The following is a 21,149-nucleotide window of genomic DNA, read 5'->3' as shown; positions in this document are numbered from 1 at the left end:
TGTCATTCAACCAACAGTTCCATATAGGCAGGTAGTCACATGTCAGATACCACCATATGCCGTATGCCCATAGCTCACAAGATCAGTGTCACAATGCGAACAATACAACCAATTTCAGCCATTTGGAGGCAGCATGCCACCGGAATTAAAGAAGATGTATTTAAGGTTTCTCTTCGTTGAAGAAATTGGGTGGTAATATCTAAGTACCTAGGTATGTACAATAACATGCATCATCAACATGCTCCAGCTTGTCGTATTATTTGAAAACGGGTAAGCGCATCATAGAATTACGACAAAGTGAGTGAGAAAGAAAGAATATTATACAACATATAGTGAATATAATATACATATCAGAGAAATCAATAAAAGTTCATTACATATTTTGTACTATTTTAATTGGAATTTACACCTCGACTTTACAACTTGAACTCGACCAATTCAGCCGCACCGCCTCTCCACTAGCTTCTAACGCCACACTCAGCCACTGCAACTTTGCAACTACTCCAGATCCTCACATCTCCAAAATCTTCCAAGTCAACCAATCCTCTCCAAAACAAACAACCCAATCGTTCTCGCAAACCTCAATCCAAAATGTCCGACTCCTCCTCCATCAAGCAATCCGTTATGAAGCAGGTCCTCGCGGAAGCGAACCTTGCCAACGCCCGAGTCCTCATCGAAGTACGCAAAATCCCCCACCTATCCACCTTCTTCCTATAATGATAAGAAGAAAACTAACAAGATTGTTTCCTTTCTTTTGCAATACAGAAACTCCAAGAGAACTGCTTCGAAAAGTGCGTCCCCAAACCTGGCAGCTCGCTCTCCAGCAGCGAACAGACGTGCATGACGTCTTGCATGGAAAAGTATATGGCCGCTTGGAATCAGGTCAACGCGGCGTACATCAACAGGATACGACAGGAGCAGGGAAACAACTAAAGATTCGATAATAATAAAGAGAATGAGAAATGATTGGAAGAAGCGGTGGAAGAGAAAAAGCATAAAATCCGAAATTGGATGATAAACGAACGAGCAAAAAGATGAGCAAAGAGATGTACTGTATGATACGGTTCAGACGGGTGAATGGGGCTGGGGGGAATCATGAATTGAGAAAACTACAAAAGGGTCTGACTACATTGGTCTTCGAGTCTCCCTCTGAGTTTTTGTATTACTATTTCTTCAAATTAGAGTGGTCTTGGGTGCCACGGCGCGGATCTCGGGACGGGATATAGAGCATATACAATGGATCATCCACTCTACCTCTTGAAACAATCAATTGCCTTGCAACTCGTGTATCATTCATTACATTTCGTTTTGGGTATCTATATGTAAGTGTGTATATATACATCATCATCGTCCGCACCATCACTCCGCCGCAGCCCCAGCAGCAGCCTTCTTCTTCTCCTCCTCCGCCGCCCTCTTTCTCGCCAGATACCTCTCCTTGGCCCCCATAATCTCCCCCTCTGTCTTGCGCGTCTTGGCCGCCCGCTCGGCCTCCTCCTTCTTCGTCTCCTCCGCCTCCCGCGTGCGCTTCAGCGACGCCTCCAGCTGTTCCGCCAGCATCCGCGACTGCCGCTCCCTCATGGCCTGCTTCCGGCCGAGCTGCTGCCCTGTGATTTCCCGGCGCTCCCGCTCCACCGGTCGTTCGGCTTCTCGTTGCGCCTCTACTTGCTTCTTTGCGCCGACGTTGAGACCACCCTTGAGCAACTGTCGCTTGTCGACGACTTGGCCGTCCTCGTTGACGGAGATGGAAGCGCCCTTTTCATTGAGCTCTTGCGCCGCCTTGGCATATTCCTTTTCCTTATCACCATCGGCTTCTCCTTCATCCTCTCCATTTGCCTCTGTAGGACCTCTCTTGGCCATTTCTTCCGCGGCCCGAACAGTCTCCGCATGTCTCTCCTGCTCCTTGTCCAGCAGCTTCCGGTAGAAAGACGCCATGCCAGTGCCCTCATTCTTCTTCGCCTCCTCCTCTTCTTTCCTCCGCTCCTCTTCCTCCAATTTCTTGTTCTCCTCCTGCTGTTTCTTGTATGCCTCTGTCACAAACTTCTCCTTGTCGGCGAACTCGTCTCCCTCGGCCTCGCGCTCCCGCGCAATCTTCTTCTCTTCGGCAATCAGCTGGTCTCGTTTCCGCACGTCGGCCGCGCGCATCAGGTTCTTCATGTATTTCGGTTTTCGTTCTTCATCTTCCTTGGACTTGTTTTTCTGAGGCTTCATGGAATCGTATATGGAGTCGTACTCGTAGACGCTGGCGTCCAGTTCGGTGGCTGCCTCGGCATTTTTGCGCGAGGCGAGTGTGCTGGAGAGGTCGCCAAACATTGTACTTGTTTGAGGTTTTGATTTTAGTTTTGGTGGTTCATTTATGAGGCCCTTTTTTGATTTGGGCCCCCTCGTTGACTCTGCTGGTGCTTGAGCTGGGGCAGATGTGAAATCATCCAAGTCGCCGCCAATTTCTTCAATATTGGAGTCTTTGGTAGTCCCTTCATCTTCTGAATCATCGTCGTGGTTACCAAACATGGGTTTCGATCTCGAAGGCATCGGCTTGGATGCGCCAGGCTTTTTCGTCAGGTTAAGCCCGAAGGCCAGCTTTGGTTTATTCATCGCCTCGGTTGACTTTGAAGACTGTGATGATGTGACGGATTATTGACCCAATTTCTGCGATATAGAAGCTAGTGATAGGAAGTAAGAATAGCAAAGCTGTGCGTAGAGGAACAGAGCAGTCACTACATGCAATTCCGATTCGAGAGTTCGTGGTAATGAAAATGGAAGAAAAAGAATAAAAGCTGCCAAGCTGTCGGCGCGTTGACCAAGTACCGAACCGGAGCACCAAATAGACGCGCGCCAGGCGGCTCCGCAATTTATCTCTGGATCGAATCCATATTAACAATTTTGACAATTTTGACAATTTTGACAGGTCCCGGGTAGCCTGTAAAGTGCGAGGTAGCTCAAGCAACTCAGTTTAGCCACAGACGCATTCATTACAGTAACAGGACAGTCCAATCTCGATATTCTCCCGCTAATGAGAAACCAAACCTCCAGCTCTGGCGCCCTTTCCAATAGCATCTCCCCCCATGTGGCGACAAACAACCAGAACAAGCAGCTTGTCATCGGCCATGACGTGATTGGCCCCCCATGTTGTCTCTCCCACGGCCAACTCGAGTATGTAATCCAAAAGCGGCGATTAAACTGCCTATTAATACAACCTACTAAGCACTCTATGTTATTCAGCCTAGATTAGTAGATAGCAGGGCAGGTGTCTGAGATAACTAAAATCACAAGACCGAAGTTCGTGCCTCTCTCATGCCTGTCACGAGGACAAACCTCAGGTCTATTTCTACCTCCGGTTCCAGTCCCAACATCTGCTTCTGTACATCTCGCAACTACTAGGTATAGTAGGAATATCATGGAATACTGCAGTACTTGCACAGGCAGCCTTGCCTCGTCGCCTCCATATTCGCAAGACGCCGCATCTTTCCCGCAGGACCGGAGAGTAGAGTGCTGTTCCCGAGTTATCTGCGCAAAGTGTATACAGGTTAGCCGCACAACTCGAAGCCGTCTTATCTACATGATGCAGCGTTTATACCAGTCCCTCGAAATCTGTTGCTAATCCGCGCAAATGTCTTTTAGAGCTACCCGCGCTTTGCATCCTACTGTCCATTCTGCCAAGTATCAAGCACGCCCTCGCCGTTACCGCAAGGCCTTCGGGATCCTCCTTTGTACACCTCGGTCCCAAGTCTGGGGTCCAGATCCATCCCGGCTTCTGCTCCCCCGCCACCGTACAAATCTGTAGATGATGCGCCACCAGCCAAGAGCAACAAAAGCAGCACCCCCGAGTTCGATGAGAAAGCTGCCCTAGACGACACTCTCCATTTCTTGGACCATGACCACGACACTGTCCAGTCGCTGTCGCTGCGGTATGGCGTGCCACCCGCGGCGTTGCGACGGCGAAACAACCTCACAAGTGATCACTTGTTAGTCGGCCGAAAGACGATCCTGATTCCCGGCGAGTTTTACAAGGGCGGCGTCAGCCTGTCTCCTCGGCCAGTCGAGGGCGAGGAAGAGGAGCTGAGAAAGGGCAAAATCCGGCGCTTCATGACACTTTGCAAAGTTGCCGACTATGATTACGCTCTGTTGTATATGGAACAGGCCGGCTATGATATCGATGCCGCCATCGTCGCTTACATGGATGATGAAGCCTGGGAGAGGACTCATCCAAATCGGCGAGAGAGGAATGCTGAGGCCAATAAGGTCAAGAGTCGTGGGTTGTTTTGGAGGGGCCTGTAAACCCGTCACAGCTGGTTTTCTGGCGCATATTTGCTTTCTTTGCTTTTGGAGAATTTGGGACATTAGAATTTCGTATTTCATGTAAACGTGCAAAATCTGCACGAGCATCTTCTTGGATGCCTTCTGCCTAGCCTATTGGGCATATATCATCCTGTATGTAACGCCATCATCCCTAAAACCTACTTAGTTACACCATTCATTGCCATATATTCCACATGATAAAATTAACGTAAAAGTAAAAACAAGGCTCTTAAAAGGCAGACCGAGTTCGGATGTCCTAAGTATGAAACGTTAGCTTGTGTTCTGATGTGATATGGTATGGTGTAGGCGAGAAGGTAGGTTCTTACCGATATTTTCCGCTCAATTTCTCGGACAGAGCGGTCCAGCTCCCCTGCAATCATTTGCTTCTTATCATTTGGAAGCAGAGCATATCTCTCACAGAGATCGCCGTCGATGATGCCCTTCATGGGTGCATAGTAGCTGCGGTACATTAGGTGGTCTCGGCCTGCTAGAGGAGGATCCTCGGCCCTCATATGCTGTTCTAGACTTTGGAAGAAGTCTGTATCTTCTCGCGTAACAAACGGAATCAAAACACCAATAGTCCCCATAAGTCCGCTCCATAACAGGACGTCCTGCCCTCCAACCACCAGGCTGGTTTTGGCAATGCTCGTTGGAATGTCCTGAGTGAAGAGGTGGCACATCAGATCCAGGCGATGAGAGGTTCCGTGAAGGTAATCTCTGGCGTTGAGTAGATGGAGTCCTGCTTGCTCCTCATCGGCCTCTTCACTGGCCTTCTGTGGAGAGCGCACGATGAAGATGTTGCCAAATTTGTCTCCACCGGCAACCGTCTCATAATCTACCATCGTTGTGCAAGTTGTCCATCTGGCGACCGTATCGTCCACGAAAGGAATGAGTTTGTTTGTTGACTGCTTGTAGACAGCGTAGGTTATGCCTTGCTGCACGTCTCCGACAACAATTCGGTTGCCTTGGGTACTTAGAGAGATGATCTGCTGTGGTGCGACTTCGGCTTGGGCCTTTCGTAGCAGCTGTCGCATACCAAGATCGTATATGCGGAGTGTCTTTCCAATGCCCACCAACACTCGTCCTTGGAAAGGTATCATGGTCATAGGAGGTTCTTCGACCTTGGTTTTGTGGATGAATACTAGACCTCTGCCATCGTTCTCGAACCGGTAGATATGGACGAATGCGTCAGAAAAACTGCGAGGGTTCACGACCATATCTTTCCCGGTTCCAACGACCAGGAAGGTTTCGTTCTCCTGACTGGCAAACGTCACGATGGCCACACTGACTGCGGCCTCATTCTCCTCTAGGTCTATTCTTTGCAGAACTTGACCATCTTCGGCCTGAGGGTCAACGACGCTGATACACGAGGCCCAGCGTCGGTTGCCTCTGGGGTGACCGAAGTCGTCTGGTGGAAGAACCTTGGTGTCCCCATTGACACGGGCTGGGTCTGCAAGCAATTTGGCGCAGAGCTCAGGAGCAAGAGTGTGATTATCCGCCTCAATCACATAGAAAAGAGGATGATCTGGATGCTTCACCATCTTCTTGGGCGTGTAAGTCAAGGGAATTGAACTCTGGATGAGTGTGTCCCCAAGACGGTCGACAGAGAAAATCCTAGTAATCGTCAGCATCTGCAATGGTAGGTTTCATGACATCAAAACAAAAACAGATGATCGAGTGCCTTTCAGTAGGAACAATTGGAAAAAAATGCGTAATAAGAACCTCATAGCCCGCAGGCTTGGATCCCATATTTTTCATCATTTGGCACGATAGGATAAAGGAGAAAGAGACGTCAATCACTTACCGTAGAGTTTGTCCTTGAATACCCACGACGCCTTCCTCGCACTGCTCGCTTGTAAAATTCCAGCCCCATTCCAGATCAACATAGTTGAGGGGAGTGACGACAAAGGTCTTGGTGATGGGATCAGCATATCCCAACCATGGTCGAGAGCTTAGACCAAGTACACAAGTCCTTCCCTGGACCGTTACCTGGAATAGTCTCACTTGCTTCGGTCCCAGAAACTTCTGCCGCGTGTCTGTCAATTCGCCAGTAACTTCATCTAAGACAGTCCGCAAGTAGACGCCTGAGTAGAGGCCAATGTGTAGGTAGAGGGTGGAGCCGCCTGATGACGAGTCTTCCATGGAAATGATGGCAAGGGAGGTGGGCGCTGCTGTCAGTGCTTGCACCGACTTGTTTTCCAGAGTAGACTCCGGGTCAAGGCTCAAAATACGGACTGTGCAGTCGTCACAGCCAACTGCAAGGAATGAACTTCGCAATCTGCCTTCGGGAACTTCGCCCAGGCTCAGGCAAGTAACTGTTCCAAACATTTCCTTCTTCTCGTCGTATTCTGCCAGTGAACCGTCATCATCCATCTCAAAATAGACAATTTCACCAGAGCTTAGGGCAATAGCTACTTGGTGGGCGTTGGTTGAAGCGGCCACGATAGAACGGTGCTGCGGAGCGTCCCACTGGTTAACTTGCCCATTACGGATATGCCTAATACCCTTGGGGTGAACTTGAATCAGACCGTCATCACCAAGCAGCTGGGCAGCCAGGGTTGGGACACTGGTAAGAAACCCAGAGTCGCTGACTTCTTCCACCGTCTCTCCTATACTGAGAACAAGAGTCCCATTAGTGAAGGAGAGGACAATGTAGGCATCATATTGTGCAGTTCGGTTCAGCTTCAGCGTCCAAACAGCGGATGGGATGCCGGGCAGCTCAGAGGACACGATTTCATTAATCTCAAGTCCGTGCTTCAGTGTCCGGAATGTGCTTCGAGCACCGTTACCACAAATGGTGTAAATCTGAGGCGCATCTTCGTTGGTCAGGTTGGCAACCTTGCAGTCAAGAAGAGGGTTCATGGAAGGAATGCTCTCAACGAGGACCAGATTTTCCAATGGCCGGGGATAGAAGTAGACAGGATTATACGAAGCCTGTGCATCGACGGGGAAATCGTCGCTGGTAAACTCCAACTCCTCGTCGTCGTCTCCAAGTTTTTCGAATTGGTAGAAGGAGAAGTTTCCGAACTGGCTGGCAACATAGAGGAAGCCGCTCTTCATAATACAGAGACTCGCTGCAGCTGGGACTGTATCGAAATACTTGATTTTGAGCCTTCTGACTTCACCTGTAGTGTTGCCTTCTTCGTCCTCTACCATGTCGATTGTGACCTTGAACATGTCACCGTCCTCGGTCTGTAGTAGGAAGAAGAAAGCGCCAGCGCTGCCTTTGAGCTTGTGCATGACACCAGAGATGATGGTGCGCTTTCTGGACGGATCCTCTGTTGCTCCTCGTCGGCGGGGAATGGGCACCCGGAAAGCCTCTTGGTTGGAATGGCGGTATGTGATGTTCTCCTCGCCACAAACCAGGACGCCACTGGGCCCATCATTGCCACCAGGTACCTGGAACAGCAGCGAGGCAGTTGAGTCTACAGGCTCTGACCACTTTCTCACAACGTGATTGAGACCGAGATCAAGCTCATAGTAGACCAGCTGAGTTTCCAGCTCTCGCAAAGCTTCCCCTGTAGCATCTTGGTCCGCCTCAGTATAGTCCATCTCTAGAGCAGCAAACACGGGATTGGCATATCCAACATCTAGTGCCACCATAGAAATGACTAAGACTCCAGGCTTGTGAGCCTCGAGGGGCGAGGAGATGGTGAGCTCTGCTTGGGAGTTTCGATTGAGCACGTATACGAGCTTGTTCTTCTCAATGGATGCAATGAGACACGCGCGCCCTTTGGGGTCACAAGCGAGATATTCTCCAGGAATAACTCTCCGCACGCCAGACTTTCCAAAAGTCTCCAGATGCAGCTTGTGGAATCGATTCTCTTTCGGAAGATACTCAATAATCGTGATCCGACCAGAGTCAGTTGCTAAGATTAAGTAGTCTGGAACATGATATTAGCCCATTGATCGCGAAATAGTAACAACCCCCCGCTCTATGAGGGGGTGTTTGTCTGGTAGGGTGCGTTGTAAAGCTTTTTTTTATCTTCACCATCACTATGTGGCCCCTCCAAAAATAATGGGAGCTGAGTAACTCACCCTTATTGCTGCCCGCTAGGCGAAAGGCCGCCAACGACCTGATAATGCCGAAGATGTCATGAGATAGCAGTGTGATGACCTTTCCCTGGGACGGGTCAGGCCGTAACAGAGCCAGCCGTGACCCAGCACCCGTGATGATGAGCTGCTCCTTGGTGCCCGCGAACTGACCCAGAACCGCTTGGACGACATTGGTTGGCGGCTGGATCGTCAGCGAGTAAAGGAACATGTTAGAAGTGGTCGCCATGTTCCTGACTGGGCGCAGTCAAGCCTGCGCGGCTTTTCAGAAGCTTGAATGGCCGATTGAGCAGCTCAGTCGCGTTGGGAAGCGGTTGTTGTGTGGAAAATCAACAGGCGGAGCTCTGCTTGAGATTTGATGCTAAAAGTTTGGAAAAGGGCCGGAAGAATGGAGGAACTATAATGCGGCGGTGGTGCGAGGGTGGTCCGAGCTCCTTGCAAATTGCGCCCATTCAGTCCATCTTTTTATACTGGCGCGAGAGGCATAGCGGGGGATCACTTTCAACGTCAATTCGAGTCAATCAGGCATTACAATGGAGCCGGCTCTACGTCGAGCGGCTCACAGCCTGTGTGGGCGTTGCTCAGCATCTTTGCGGAGGCAAACAGCTGTGCGAGGCGCATTGAAGCCGTGGGCGCAAGTGTCAATCCGGAGCGTGCATTCGTGCAAGTCGCAAGACGCCAAACGTACGATTGCGGGATCCAAGTTGGCAACTGCGCGGGACTTCACATCCAGCGCGAACGCAGCTTCTGAGGCTTCTGCTGCTGGGAAGTTTCCGGTATCTACACTTCGCTTGAATCCTGATGACCTTTTCCATCCGTTTTCCGAATCGCCAGTTCCCGAATTCCGTCGCCGAGCTGCCTTTATGAAGCAGCATGCATACTGCCCTCACCCAGACCACAAGCATGCTAGAGTTCCCCTCGATGCTTCGGCGGTTGACGATGCTGCTCCGGCCACTGGTGGCGATATGCCGCCTGCGAACGTGGATTTCGAATGCCCCGATTGCGGCATTGCGGTGTACTGCAGCAAAGAGCACTGGATGGATGATTATGAGAATCACCTGAAGATCTGCGATACTCTCCGCCAAATCAACGAAGACGATCACGATCTGCGATCCGGAAGAGTGTTCCATGAAGGCAATCTTCCCGACCTTCAGATGGAGAATGCTGCGGTGAACATGACAAATTGGGATACTTTTATGTACACTCGAGAGTTTGAGGCGGTTGACTCGGACCGCTCAATGAGACAAATCACTCGACTCCTTACATATCCGATTACCATTGGCAGTGTTCTTCACGAATTGAGCCCCTACAACATTCAAAACGGAGGCCGTTTAACGGTCGAGGGGCTGAAGAGCTTTAGCGGTAAGTGGGAGCGAACCGAACCGCGGACTACATATGGGACTAATGTGGTATTTGGATTCTAGCTTTGAGATATAACCTGCATATACCAAGGTCTGGCCGTGGCGCTGGCATCAACCAACTTCGCCCAGAACCCCCGCCAGTGAGAATATTTATTCTCGGTGCTCGAGCCGAATCATCGCTGCCACGACCTGTATGGGTGCAGCTGGCCCATCTATTCCCAGAATCACGACTGCACCTTATCTTTATCGGACCGGAGAGCATGGCCAACCGTGACGACGAATTCCCACTGCCAGAACGCACGGCGTCGAACCCCTTTGGCACCATAGTTGAAGACCGAGTGTGGTACAACATGAAGATTAGCACCATTGTGGATTATTACCACACCATTCACAAGACGGGTCACTTTGCGCCTTACGATCCCTATTTTGATTGCTTCATGCTCTTCCACCCAGGCCTTGGCCACCCTGCAAGCAGTCACGACTGGGAAGAAACTCTACCCTTGCTGCTGGAGACCAAGGTGCCAATTATCAGCACTGGATATACTCAGGTCGACTTGGATCGTGATGTCGAATGGGTGAAGAAGAAATCAGGAGGGGAGTTCGACATCCTGCTAGAGCCTGGAGAGAACAAATTCCGGAGTCTGCGATGGGACCTTGATGACATGGACCCTCAGGATATCAGCTGTGGCAACTGGGGTGTTTGGGCGTTCCGAGGAAAGAGGTTCGTTTTGACGATAATTGCATAATGCTTTTCCATTTCAGGCCGGCTAACACACTTGACAGATATGAGACGACCACGAGGGACCTATAGAGAAGAGGAAGAAAACCCAAAGAAGTAGGTGGGTTTTGATGGCGCAGGCTTGTGCTTAGACGCCATGCTGAAAGAGTGTAAACCATCCACCACCATTGTACGGCTATACTGTATGCATAGATGCACCTCTCCAATGTACTATATATCTAAGAGGCGTTTAAAAAGGAAGAGATAAAAAAACTGGTTTGTTTCAAAGTCATCAAATCCCTCGACATACTGTATAGTTCCTTTTATTTCAACTTGTCTGGTCTCGGATATGCAGGCTTTATGAGGTCCAGACTAAGCTGACTGCTGCAGCACCTATCTAAGAGCCCTGTATTACTGCAGATTCCCGCTGAAACAGCTCGCCACAGCGCCTAATCCAAAACGACATGAACCCACTTGACGCACGTGCGGGGTGACCTGCAGCGCACGGTGCAGCCCAGCCCAAGCCCATTCAAGGCCAAACATCGAACTGCATGCCTGCATATCCCAGACCTGCGACCCAACAGGCGACCCAACTTTACCTTGACGACCAACCTCCTCTGTCCAGTTCCGTGCAGTTCCGCTGCCTTCTGTTTCTCTCCGTCATCGCCTCTCCGCCTCTCCGTCTCCCCGCCTCTTGCGCGCAATGATCCTGCGACGACGCCGCTCGACTCGCCGGCCATGATAGCCGCCTCCGCCTCCGCTTCAGCTTCAGCTCCAGCTCCCCCTCCTCTCGCTCACAGAGCCTCAACGAGGCCAAAACATGTCGCCGCCTCTCCGCCCCCCGAAGCCGGCACCGCAGATCGCCGGAGCACCCGTGCCGTGCCGATAGACCCGCTGTCTGATCGGGCAACACTGAACCTCATCCGCCGGACGCTGTGCCCGCAGCAACTGGGAGATAAGGGCCGAGATGCCCAGCCCGCCATCCAGGACCTGCTGCTGCCGCCGCTGACGAGCCGCAATGATGTCGACCTGCAGCTCTACGCCTTCCTCGCTATAATCATGCGGGAGTTTGTACAGAGCTGGTATAGCAAGATCACTGCCGACGAGACGTTTGTGCCTGAGATTCTGCGTATCATTGCACACTGCACCACGGCGCTGGAGCAGAGGTTTAGGAAGTTGGATCTCGAGAGTTTGCTCTTGGATGAAATACCAGATCTGCTCGATAGACATGCTACAGGCTAGTAGTGGTGTGGCATTGCCGTACGCTTTGGATCTGCCACTGACTGGGTCCCAGCTCGCCGCGTGGCCTCTCGATCTGCTTTGCAATCCTCGGTTGATGCTGATCCCCGAGAGGTCTACCACTCCATTTTCCCCTTGCCGTTCCTTTCCCCCGTGCCTCGCTTGGATGATAACACGGCTGTGGAGCTACAACGAGAGAACGAGTCGACCTATCGCCAGTTGCTGGTCCAAGGTGTTCTAGCCATCCTGCTCCCTACTGAAGATTTGGAGAACCCCTGCCTAACGGCCCTTGTGGAACAAATATTCTCGGAGTTAATCATTGGCAATGTCATCGCGGGCAAAGCATCCCAGCCATGGCTGCTCTACGAAGCCATCTGCATCGCCGCAAGGTCGTTGGGCGAACAGAAAGATAGGACAAAGGCAAGGATCGTGTCTGGGAAGGACCGACCACCGGACCTTGGTCAGGATGCGGCCAAGTCTCCAAAGTGGACGGCCCAAGGGGTCTTTGTGTTGATTATTCACTTGGGTATCCTCTTCTTCAACGCTCTTCGGCTCATGGCCGGCACCTTGGCGGACTCCATATCGCTACCTCCCAGAACGGCGCTTCACCTCGATGAGGAAGCCGCAGAAGACGCTCACAACGACAAGCAACCACCACCATCAACGGATACGAACCTCGGGGCCAAAGTACCTGTACTTAGCTTCAAGCTCTGGGCGTGTTTTGGGAATCTGATTGAGCTGGAGGAGAGGAAACCCTGGCTGGGTGGCTTCATATCATTGTTACAGACTGCGGCCATTGATGGGCCATGGCGTATTGCGGGGCTTAATGGTCCTCTCGACAGGTAAGATACGCAAATTTCCTTGTTGTACTGATGAATCGTCTTGGCCCTTCCCTTCCGACCCCTGATCATTGTTGATTCTACTCGTCATCTCGCATCTTCTCAAAGTCACTGGACCTTCCTACCCCCCTTGCCTCCAGCGAGTGAGCTTTCAAAACAGGGTCTCTCTCTGGACGGACCGTGCCTTAGCCGGATGCCGCGTTCCCCATCTGTGGCACAAATACAATCTACATTGTGCACACACTCCTGCCCTGGCCGACGCCCTCGGAGTCTATCTAGTAGATAGGTAGCTCCATTCGATGAGAGGTCGAATATGGCCATCCCGACAGGGTTATCATGACCGGCGCAATTTGCAACCCAAGACCACACCACACCGAGCATTCTAGATCTGGGCTGCTAGCTCCTTACCTGGCCGGCCAATCGAAATGCAGGGTTCGCCATCTCGGCTCCGATTGCTCGAAATTGTCGCGCCGGCCTGGGCCACCACAAAACGGCCCGTCCATCGAGAAGCCTTTATTACGCGCCGGCCTCGAACAGGGGGGGCAATCAGCTACGAGGGAAAGCGGGTCAGGACCCCAGCTGTCTAGCCTCTCACGACGAAATGGTGTTGGAAGAGCATTTCGTCTGAAAATCAAATCACCCGCTCGCCCCGTGCCGCGCCACCTCCAGGTAGCCATCTGCTGTCCATTGGGCCGACTTCCCCCAAAGCAGACAAGGCCTCGTGGTTCCTGACCGCGTCGGTTTCTCTTGTCACACGGAAAGGAAAAAAACCCGTTTGTCCCAGCGACTGCTCCACCACGCGTGGGCGCTCGGTGGTTAGTACCCAAGGCCACTGATGGGACGCATGTCACTCGCTTCTCCTCCTCCGCTGGCTTGTTGCGGAAGCTGGGATCGTTTGCGTCAATGGCTAAAGGAATCATACGAAACTACCTGTCAGAAATCAACGGACTTTGGGCGAGAACGCGCTTATGCAAGGCGCTCGTTGGCAAGTGGCCTGTGAGCCTCCTTCACCCTCCGTCCTCGCAACGACTCCTGGCTGTTGCCGCATTACCTGACCGACATGGAGCACGACACATCACTTTCTCCCACGATGCCCATTGGCAGGTCCCTCGCCGCACTATGAAGATCCAGCAGGCACCGTACCACACATCGGAGATGTTCCTTTCTTGTTTTCCCCGCACGCAGCAAGCCTCCTGTCTTGCTATCCAATCTGGTTCAACATTTACCTCCATGGATCATGGATAGCATGAGGAGCTTTCTCTCCCCCCTCTCTGGCCTTGACCTTGACCCATGATCACATGTACCTTTCTGCATCACACCTTGAGAGAAGGGAACACGGGTCATCCTTGACAAGACGTCCCCTTTCACAAGCTAAACTTGCCAGCAAGTGGCTCTCGATGGCAACGCTTCCTTCTCGCATTCTCTATCTCTTTTTCTTGTCTACCCACACACAGCATCCACCAACCCCTCCCCTTCTGAATCTCGCTTTCTTTCCCCACCTATAGCGGGCGGACCCGATGGCAATATCCATTTCTTTCCCGGGCTCGTCGTTTTTTTCTCTCTTGCTCTCTGATGGGAGACTAAACTGAAGCTAACTAATGGCCCTTTTGCTTTTCCGTCGGCTTGTGTAGACTCCTCTCGCACCATATTCAATCTCTCTTCGATTCGTCTCATCTACCACCCATCCTTCGGTCGCTCCGAGGCGCCCTGTTTCCTAACAACAGCCCCGGCACGTCCACTCTTGTGGCTCCCCAGTCGGAGAGGGAGCTGCTCGCTCTGCGCCGTAGGGCCGCCAGCGCTATCTCGGACTTGCTCCCTGCAAGCGTGACCCGCGTGTACTTTGGCCGTCGGCATTGGCGCCTGGGCGGGCTATTTGGCCCTGGCGATGATGCAGGATCGCCTTCTGCCGCGATCGACGAGGACGATGACGAGAGGATCTTGGATGAGCTCGAGAGTCTCCTCGACGTCGTTGGGGACGAGTACTGCAACAAACACTTGATGTATAGCGCCTTGGAATTGGTTCTTGTGAGGCTGATGCCAGAGCTAAGCGACAAGGGCGTTGTGGAGCTACGGCAAGACAGACTTGGTTAATACTAAGCACCCACGAATATACCTTATTAACTGTAAAGTGCATAAACACAACCTTTTTGCACACGTAGTACTTTGTACGGATATGACCAGCAGTGTGTACGAGTACCCTCGTAGTCGTGCCCAGAAATAGTGTGTATTACAGCTTCTGCCTAGCCCCTGTTCCAGGTCCCCATCTGGACACCTGCTCTCGACTCTCCACATGGGATAGACAGACCATCGACATGTACCCAGTACACGCAGATACTAACACACACTCTGGCACTCACACACAATGTTAAATGTGGCCCATATTAAATGACAAAAGTTGAGAGAAAAAAACGGGGATTAGCCGGTACAAGTAACAAAACGAAAAAGCATGTAGATGCCGAGAAGAAAATTATGTCCCCATATGGGTTCCCCCCCCGCTCCCCGAAGACCCTCTTTTGGTCATTCCCGTTCAAAAAACACATTTGATATTGAAAAGCATGCTTCTCCGTGAGGAGTATGGTGCCAAACAGGCCCTTGTAATTTTTTTGGTCTTGTCTTGTTCCCCCAATTCATATTCTTTCAAAAAATGAAATATCACAAGAAAATAATAAAACAGGAAATGTAAAAATGTTGAGACCGAAGTTAGATAATCTTAAGAAAACCAGAAGCGGCAGGGGATGGAGCACACGGTCCTGCTTACTCCCACACCATGTCAGCGACACCTGTCCGTCTTTTTTTGTCCTTTTTTTGGTGTATCAAGTCAAACCAAGGAAAACAAGAAAATATGTTAAGAAAATTCCAAAGGCGGATGAAAAAAGAATCAAAGCAGTAGCACACTCAGGTTGCGCGCGAGCAGCAAGCAGAATCTTTGGTCGCTAGATATGTGTTAGGAGAGTGGTAGGTGTCATCGCACTGGTTTCGAATGGAAACCAGGTAAAAAAAATGAAATGAGTGATATCTGAATGATAGAAAAAAAAAACAGTTTTGATGCTGGTAGATCTGTTGCCAGATGAAGTCGCCTTTCTCTTTTAGTTATAACCCCGTTTCCATCCAGTTCAGTTCCTTATCCATTCCGTAAGGGCCACTTCCGTCGCCTGCGGTGTGGAAGCGGAAGCCTTTTCATGTTATATGAAATAGGTCGGTGCCGCAGCATTGATTCGATGTGAAAAGATCATCTTTGCTCTTACTCCGAGTTGGGTAGCCCTGTCCGCCGTCTTCTTCCCATACTCAATCCTTTGTTTGTTCCAGAAATGCTCCAAAAATTCCGTAACGCCAGGGGGAAAAAAACTTCGATAACAGATATTCAAAAAACAGGGAAACAGGCGTATGCGTATGAAAGAAGTGTGTAGTTGATATTCCAGAGACCCATTTGATGTCTCCGTCATATCCCCACCATCGATGTCTCAGTCAACGACTGAATTTCCCCATCATCGCCTTCGGGGATCCTCGATAGCCCTCCTATAGAAGGACGAGTAGTTTGATGCTGATGCAATTGTAGCTTCTTTGTGAGTTGAACGATTGTGGCGTAGTCGCTCTTGTCAAATGGCCCATTGGGCGTCATGCTGTGCAGGTAGTTTAGCAGCGTTTCCGCGGCACGCCTAGCATCCTCGGGGGTCGGAGATGTTGGCGAAGAGTCGGCAGCTGTCGAGGATACAGAGCTAGTGTTTGTGGAAGGGTTGTTTGACCGCGCAGCAATACTCGAATTGCTACTGCTGCGGCGTAAAGCCGGCGGCGATGATACTGTTGAATCAAGCGTGAAGGGAGTGTTTCGGATGTCATTTGTCGGTGATTCAAGCGTTGAAGCTGACGTGACGGCAGATGGGTGTCGAGGGGTGAGTGGACCCGCACTTATATCCTGGTTCACACAGTCGATGTTGAGAGAAGGGAATGTGTTGCTTCTCTTTCCGCGATGTTGTTGGAAATCAGGGGCGGCCGGTTGTATGTGTAAACTATTTTGAAACGCTCCAATGTTGGGGTCAGGTGAGAAGTGAAAGGGCGCTGTTGGGCTTATCGTATCACCGGGAAACGAAACACTCTGGTCCCTCAAATCACTGGCCAACGATGTAGAGGAGTGTGACCCAGCATGTCCGTATCGAAAACTGAAATCATGGGCTTCAGCTTGTAAGTCCTCGTCGCTGCGGCTGGCAGACAACGGGGAGAGTTGTTGAGTCGGAGAGACAGGAGAGACGGTAGGATTTGTTTTATCTCCTGTGAAACGGGGAATAGCTGTGGACACGGTCATGCGGTCCGGAATGTTCGTTTCAGAGGCACGGCGCATTAACCGGCCAGCCCCTATGCCGTGCTTTTGCTTGAATTTGAGAAGCCAGTTGCTGTTAATGTTAGTCAGCCCTCTGTCTTGGCTGCCGCTAGCTCGAGCAAAGAGCCTTGCTTGTTCGATTATCTCCTCATCTTTGACTTCAAATCCTCGTTGTTGTTGTCGACGGACATAGTTACTGAGCGTTCGATCAAAATCTGGATGCTTCCCCTTCAAACGCTTGAGTGCTGAGCTATCTGGCTCCGGATCTTGCTTAAGGTACTGATCCTTGTGCCTCAACACCTTAGATACAGTGCTTGACGCCGACGTTAGTTTATTCTCGTCCAAGTGTAAAGGGGAAAAGTCCCGAGTAATGTTTGGAGAGGTTACCTTCTTTCAACACCAAATTTTGCGCCGATGTCTGCCTGCCTTGTGCCCGGGTTGTCCTCGTGATACTGGCACATGGCCCGTTTTTGCTCTGCGCTCAAAGTCTTTCTTGCTTTCTCATGGTGCACAGGGGGCCTCGGCGACGGGTCAACTGGGGGCAGGCTGGACGCCGGCGCGATGGACAACGGAGGTGCAGAGTAGCTCCCTGATGGAGTCGGGTTTGTCAACTGGCTCGGCCACTGCGTGTTCAGCATCGGCAACTGGTGATGGCCCATTAGCGGCGCAGGCTGGATTAGTTGATGGGTCGAGGGCGGAGGAATGGACGGTTGAATGGGCGGAGGCATCCTGTTGAGTGATTCTGATGGCAACCCGTGAGATATAAATCCGCCAAAGGTGGCGCCATATTCATTCAGAGGGCTGTTTCCATAAGGACTCTGGCTATACGGACTGATGCTCGCCCAGTGGTCGCTGGAATACCCAGCTCCGTTACTCTGTACCATGGTAGCGTCCTGGCCCAGGTTGGCAGAACCGTGACCAGCAGTGTTCATTGTATGTATTCCAAGAAGTTTAGAGGCCCAGTCTATCGCTGGGTTTTGCTAGTTGCTGAAAAACTGAGAAAGTCAGCACTTGGCAAATAGTCTCTTGCCAGAAAACGGACAGGAGGAAGAGGAGAGCAAGAGAGAAGCGGAACGAGTGGGGGGTATTATCATTCATCCGTCAGCGAAGAGACAAAGTCCAAACCTTGTCTTGGGCCGTCATCAATGAGCCGGCAATAATATGTCAAGTATCGTTACGGGAAGCATTTGTTCAGAGCAAACAAAAAGAAGCGTACGAACCTCATGGACAGTTATAATAGGGAATGGCATAACCCTTTTCTTTTGGAGATGATCAGACCAGACGAGAAGGACAAATAAATGGAGATGCTAAAATATGATTGCAACGCAAACTAATGATGGAGAAAGGTATCGCAGTATAAGCAAGTTTGTAGGAATTTGAGAGCAAAGAGAACCAAGATGGGTAATAGTAAAGAATGAAGTCTCGGTGACAAATTTGCTGGATGAGGGGTGCTCTGCTAGATAATGTATCGCTACTTGGCTAGCTGTAGAGCAACGCCCTGGAGCAAGCAAAGAAGCAAAGAAGCACACCTGTCAAGGAAAGCCCTGCTTCTCACGTCACTTTAACTACTACTGAAGCGTGCAAGACCCGCTGGTGGACTCTCTTCCGCGCGGTAACGGTCTGGTGAGACAATGACGGAACTTTTCTTCGCCGTTACTCGCTGCCTCGTGCTTTCGTGGGGGTGAAAATACAAGACTGCGGAGAAGGGAAACGACTCATGTCAGCCCTGGGCAAGAACATAAAGTAGCAGCATTCGGTCTGGTCGAGGGGCGGTGATGCATCTAAGATGATAAACCAAGTACCGGCCCCGGACCTGGCAGTGGAAGTCGTCGCACCGCGTGCTTGTCTGTGCGGCAAGCGAGTCCGTACAAGATCTGACAAGCTGCAGCAGGCCGATGCTGTTGGTCAAGGAGACGGCAAGCTCGGTGGTTTGCTGCAGACGAGCAAGTGGCCCACCAGCCAGTGCTATGCTAGGTCTACCAAGCCGGGCTAGACTAGGGTATCCAAGCAGTATCCTCCCAGAGGCGTACAAGAAGTGGCTCTTGTAACTGTACTCGTCCTGGGAAGATGCTGAAGCCGGAGCGCATTGTCTGCGAAGGAAGCGGAACGTTGGCGTGGAGGCAGGCATGCAGACGCATGCACGAAGAGGTCCTGTACATGTACGTCCAGGGGCCCTGATGCAGGGGGCCCATGGAGAGGAGGGGGCGTGTGAGTCGGCAAGGTAATGGGCGCCTCTCCATCCAGTGGGCGAGTTGAGCTACAGTAGGTACTCGTACCTATAACCTATAAGTGAGTGAGTGAGTGAGTGAGTCTGCGTGTGTCAGTTTTGGCTGTCTACATAGCTTGCCTTGCTTGTCTGCATGTCCGGCGCCCTTGTTTGCTAGGGAGAAGACGGGTGGGATTCCGTCCCAGAAGGGAATGGGCCTGAGAGACCAGAGACCGGAATGACTGAGGGGTGCTCTGGACGGACAGGCTAGGATTGGGAACGGGCCATGGATCATGGAGATTGGGCATGATAGGGCAAACATTGACCAACGGGTGACCAGGGCCAGCATGGCCAGAAGAGGCAGCGTCGGCGGGATCTGGGAACTCGACATGGGACCATATGTAGGTACAGGCAAGGCAAACCCACACCCACTCACTGATTAATATTGGTTCGTTGGCGGTCTCCTGAGCTTCTGGCTGGCGCTGTGTCGCATCCGTGCCGTCGGCCTTGTAAGTTGGAAGTTTCCTTCTTTCTGCACGGCCTGTTGCATGATGCAGCATACGAATATGTATGCTCTTAGTAAGTTAGTAGGTAACATCGAGAGTAGATGCCCTGTTTGGTGTTGTGCGACGTCGGAAAAAAATGATTCAGCATTCCGTACCTTCCCTCCGTGACGTCGGCCCAGAAGCGTGACAAGAGCCATCAACGACAAGGATGGACCAGAATGAAGCTTATTCATCTCAGGCAACGGCAACGCTTCAAGCACGTTGAGCACCCAAAATGAGCCCAGAGAGAAGCACGAAAACCACGCGAGCGCAATACTTCCGATGGCCATGCACAATGCTAGTACAACTCGGTGCAAGTACGCAAAAAGCCGCTGCTTCCAAGCCCCATGTGGTTGTCTAGGATGGACATGGACCGTCACCGACTACGAGTGCTTGTACAAGTCCGGGTACTACGAGTATTGACTGCTGCCAGGGCTTCATCGCGATTCCAGCGCACGAGAGCCTGGCCCGGCATATTCATGGGTCGACGATTTCATCAGCCAGACTAGGAAATAGTCTTCCGGGCAAGCATCCATCCAAGCAGGATTACCGTACAGCACAGCACAGGTATTGTGGAAAATCCACTTCCACCCTCCGGAGCGCTACAGGTACCCAGTACGAAGCTGCTCTACCGTACGAGGACGCAGCAGCGTCAAAAGAACCCCGGCAAAAAATAAGAAACCTTGATCCCGGTCTCATCACCAATAGCCACAGCGAAGCCCGCGCAAACACACCGTACCTGGGCTTGTGGACAAATACGAATCGAAATATTCTGTATCAAACACCAAGAAAACACAGCCACTTGGTCTCGAGATTCGCCACGGAGTTGCTCTCCGCTCCTCAGCTAAAAGCAGTCTTTTTGCGCTCGAATCTCGCGAGTGATAGCTGAGTAGATTGACTGCCAAGTCGCTGCTCAAGCTGTGGTGGATGAGGCTTCAACGGCTCGTATACAAGAGAGGGGTTGGAGCATGTCTCTGTGGAGCGGCCCGAACTAGCTAGCGCACTTGTCGCAGATGATACCGATCAACAACGAATCATTTGCCTAGTTCAAGGTACAGTTATGCCCTCATGTACGAAGTGCCGCAGCTGATCATGTCCATCAAGCTAAGGAACGGTGGCCGTCGAGGAAGTACTCCAGATGTAAATGACAGCCCAATGCCAGAGAGGCACTTGTTCAGCCACAACCGTCTCCACCATCGCCGCCGTTTACGAGTGCAAGTATACGCAATTTTAAGCATTAGACAAATGGAAGTTTCAGATATAATAGCTTACGGAGATTTGAGAGTTGCCCCCAGATGGAGGTTACCTTTTAGGTAGGATGCTGAGTCGTACCTGTTGGTACTTCTACCAGCTGCCCTCTTCTCCACGTTTTCAGCTACGCGCAAGTCGAGCGCGCCAAATGATGGGTGCTATACTACTGACAGGGGTAGCTAATCCTAGCCGCTCATCGGAAATACTATCACTAGCAACAAGAGAAATTACAGCCGCTTTATCGACGCCATCTTGACTACGCCGCAAAGGCAGAGACCAAGCCGCCATTTCTTCCATCGGCAAGCCTGCTCATGCCGAAGCTGCTG

General features: G+C 51.3%; 6 protein-coding genes across 6 annotated transcripts; 4 read left to right on the top strand and 2 right to left on the bottom strand.

The window, feature by feature from the left end:
- The first annotated feature begins 509 nt into the window (after positions 1 to 509).
- On the top strand, positions 510 to 1,385 carry V8C40DRAFT_246765 (protein translocase subunit TIM13). The gene is made up of 2 exons (XM_083216173.1): positions 510 to 678; positions 766 to 1,385. The coding sequence occupies exons 1-2, from the start codon at positions 592 to 594 to the stop codon at positions 931 to 933; spliced, it is 255 nt and encodes an 84-aa protein (XP_083072580.1). The 5' UTR covers positions 510 to 591; the 3' UTR covers positions 934 to 1,385.
- On the bottom strand, positions 1,274 to 2,808 carry V8C40DRAFT_246762 (coiled-coil domain-containing protein 55-domain containing protein). The gene has a single exon (XM_083216172.1). The coding sequence runs from the start codon at positions 2,590 to 2,592 to the stop codon at positions 1,360 to 1,362; it is 1,233 nt and encodes a 410-aa protein (XP_083072579.1). The 5' UTR covers positions 2,593 to 2,808; the 3' UTR covers positions 1,274 to 1,359.
- A 27-nt stretch (positions 2,809 to 2,835) lies between these two features.
- V8C40DRAFT_246759 (uncharacterized protein) lies at positions 2,836 to 4,490 on the top strand. Its single transcript, XM_083216171.1, has 3 exons — positions 2,836 to 3,150; positions 3,220 to 3,523; positions 3,619 to 4,490. Exons 2-3 carry the CDS (start codon positions 3,395 to 3,397, stop codon positions 4,273 to 4,275), a joined length of 786 nt encoding a protein of 261 aa, XP_083072578.1. The 5' UTR covers positions 2,836 to 3,150; positions 3,220 to 3,394; the 3' UTR covers positions 4,276 to 4,490.
- On the bottom strand, positions 4,322 to 8,675 carry V8C40DRAFT_246756 (CPSF A subunit region-domain-containing protein). Its single transcript, XM_083216170.1, has 4 exons — positions 8,335 to 8,675; positions 6,101 to 8,180; positions 4,623 to 5,910; positions 4,322 to 4,552 (listed from the first exon to the last, which is right to left on the bottom strand). The coding sequence occupies exons 1-4, from the start codon at positions 8,576 to 8,578 to the stop codon at positions 4,526 to 4,528; spliced, it is 3,639 nt and encodes a 1,212-aa protein (XP_083072577.1). The 5' UTR covers positions 8,579 to 8,675; the 3' UTR covers positions 4,322 to 4,525.
- Positions 8,676 to 8,832: 157 nt separating this feature from the next.
- Positions 8,833 to 10,767, top strand: V8C40DRAFT_246752 (zinc-finger of mitochondrial splicing suppressor 51-domain-containing protein). Its single transcript, XM_083216169.1, has 3 exons — positions 8,833 to 9,711; positions 9,774 to 10,431; positions 10,494 to 10,767. The coding sequence occupies exons 1-3, from the start codon at positions 8,883 to 8,885 to the stop codon at positions 10,519 to 10,521; spliced, it is 1,515 nt and encodes a 504-aa protein (XP_083072576.1). The 5' UTR covers positions 8,833 to 8,882; the 3' UTR covers positions 10,522 to 10,767.
- A 206-nt stretch (positions 10,768 to 10,973) lies between these two features.
- On the top strand, positions 10,974 to 14,718 carry V8C40DRAFT_246747 (PXA domain-containing protein). Its single transcript, XM_083216168.1, has 3 exons — positions 10,974 to 11,665; positions 11,723 to 12,509; positions 14,138 to 14,718. Exons 1-3 carry the CDS (start codon positions 11,167 to 11,169, stop codon positions 14,595 to 14,597), a joined length of 1,746 nt encoding a protein of 581 aa, XP_083072575.1. The 5' UTR covers positions 10,974 to 11,166; the 3' UTR covers positions 14,598 to 14,718.
- The last annotated feature ends 6,431 nt before the right edge of the window (positions 14,719 to 21,149 follow it).

The sequence above is a fragment of the Trichoderma camerunense genome (assembly GCF_050948025.1).
Source record: "Trichoderma camerunense strain CBS 138272 chromosome Unknown V8C40scaffold_10, whole genome shotgun sequence".
Lineage (NCBI taxonomy): Eukaryota > Fungi > Ascomycota > Sordariomycetes > Hypocreales > Hypocreaceae > Trichoderma > Trichoderma camerunense.
Note: the sequence above shows the minus strand (reverse complement) of the source record. Positions and strands in the feature narration are given on the sequence as shown.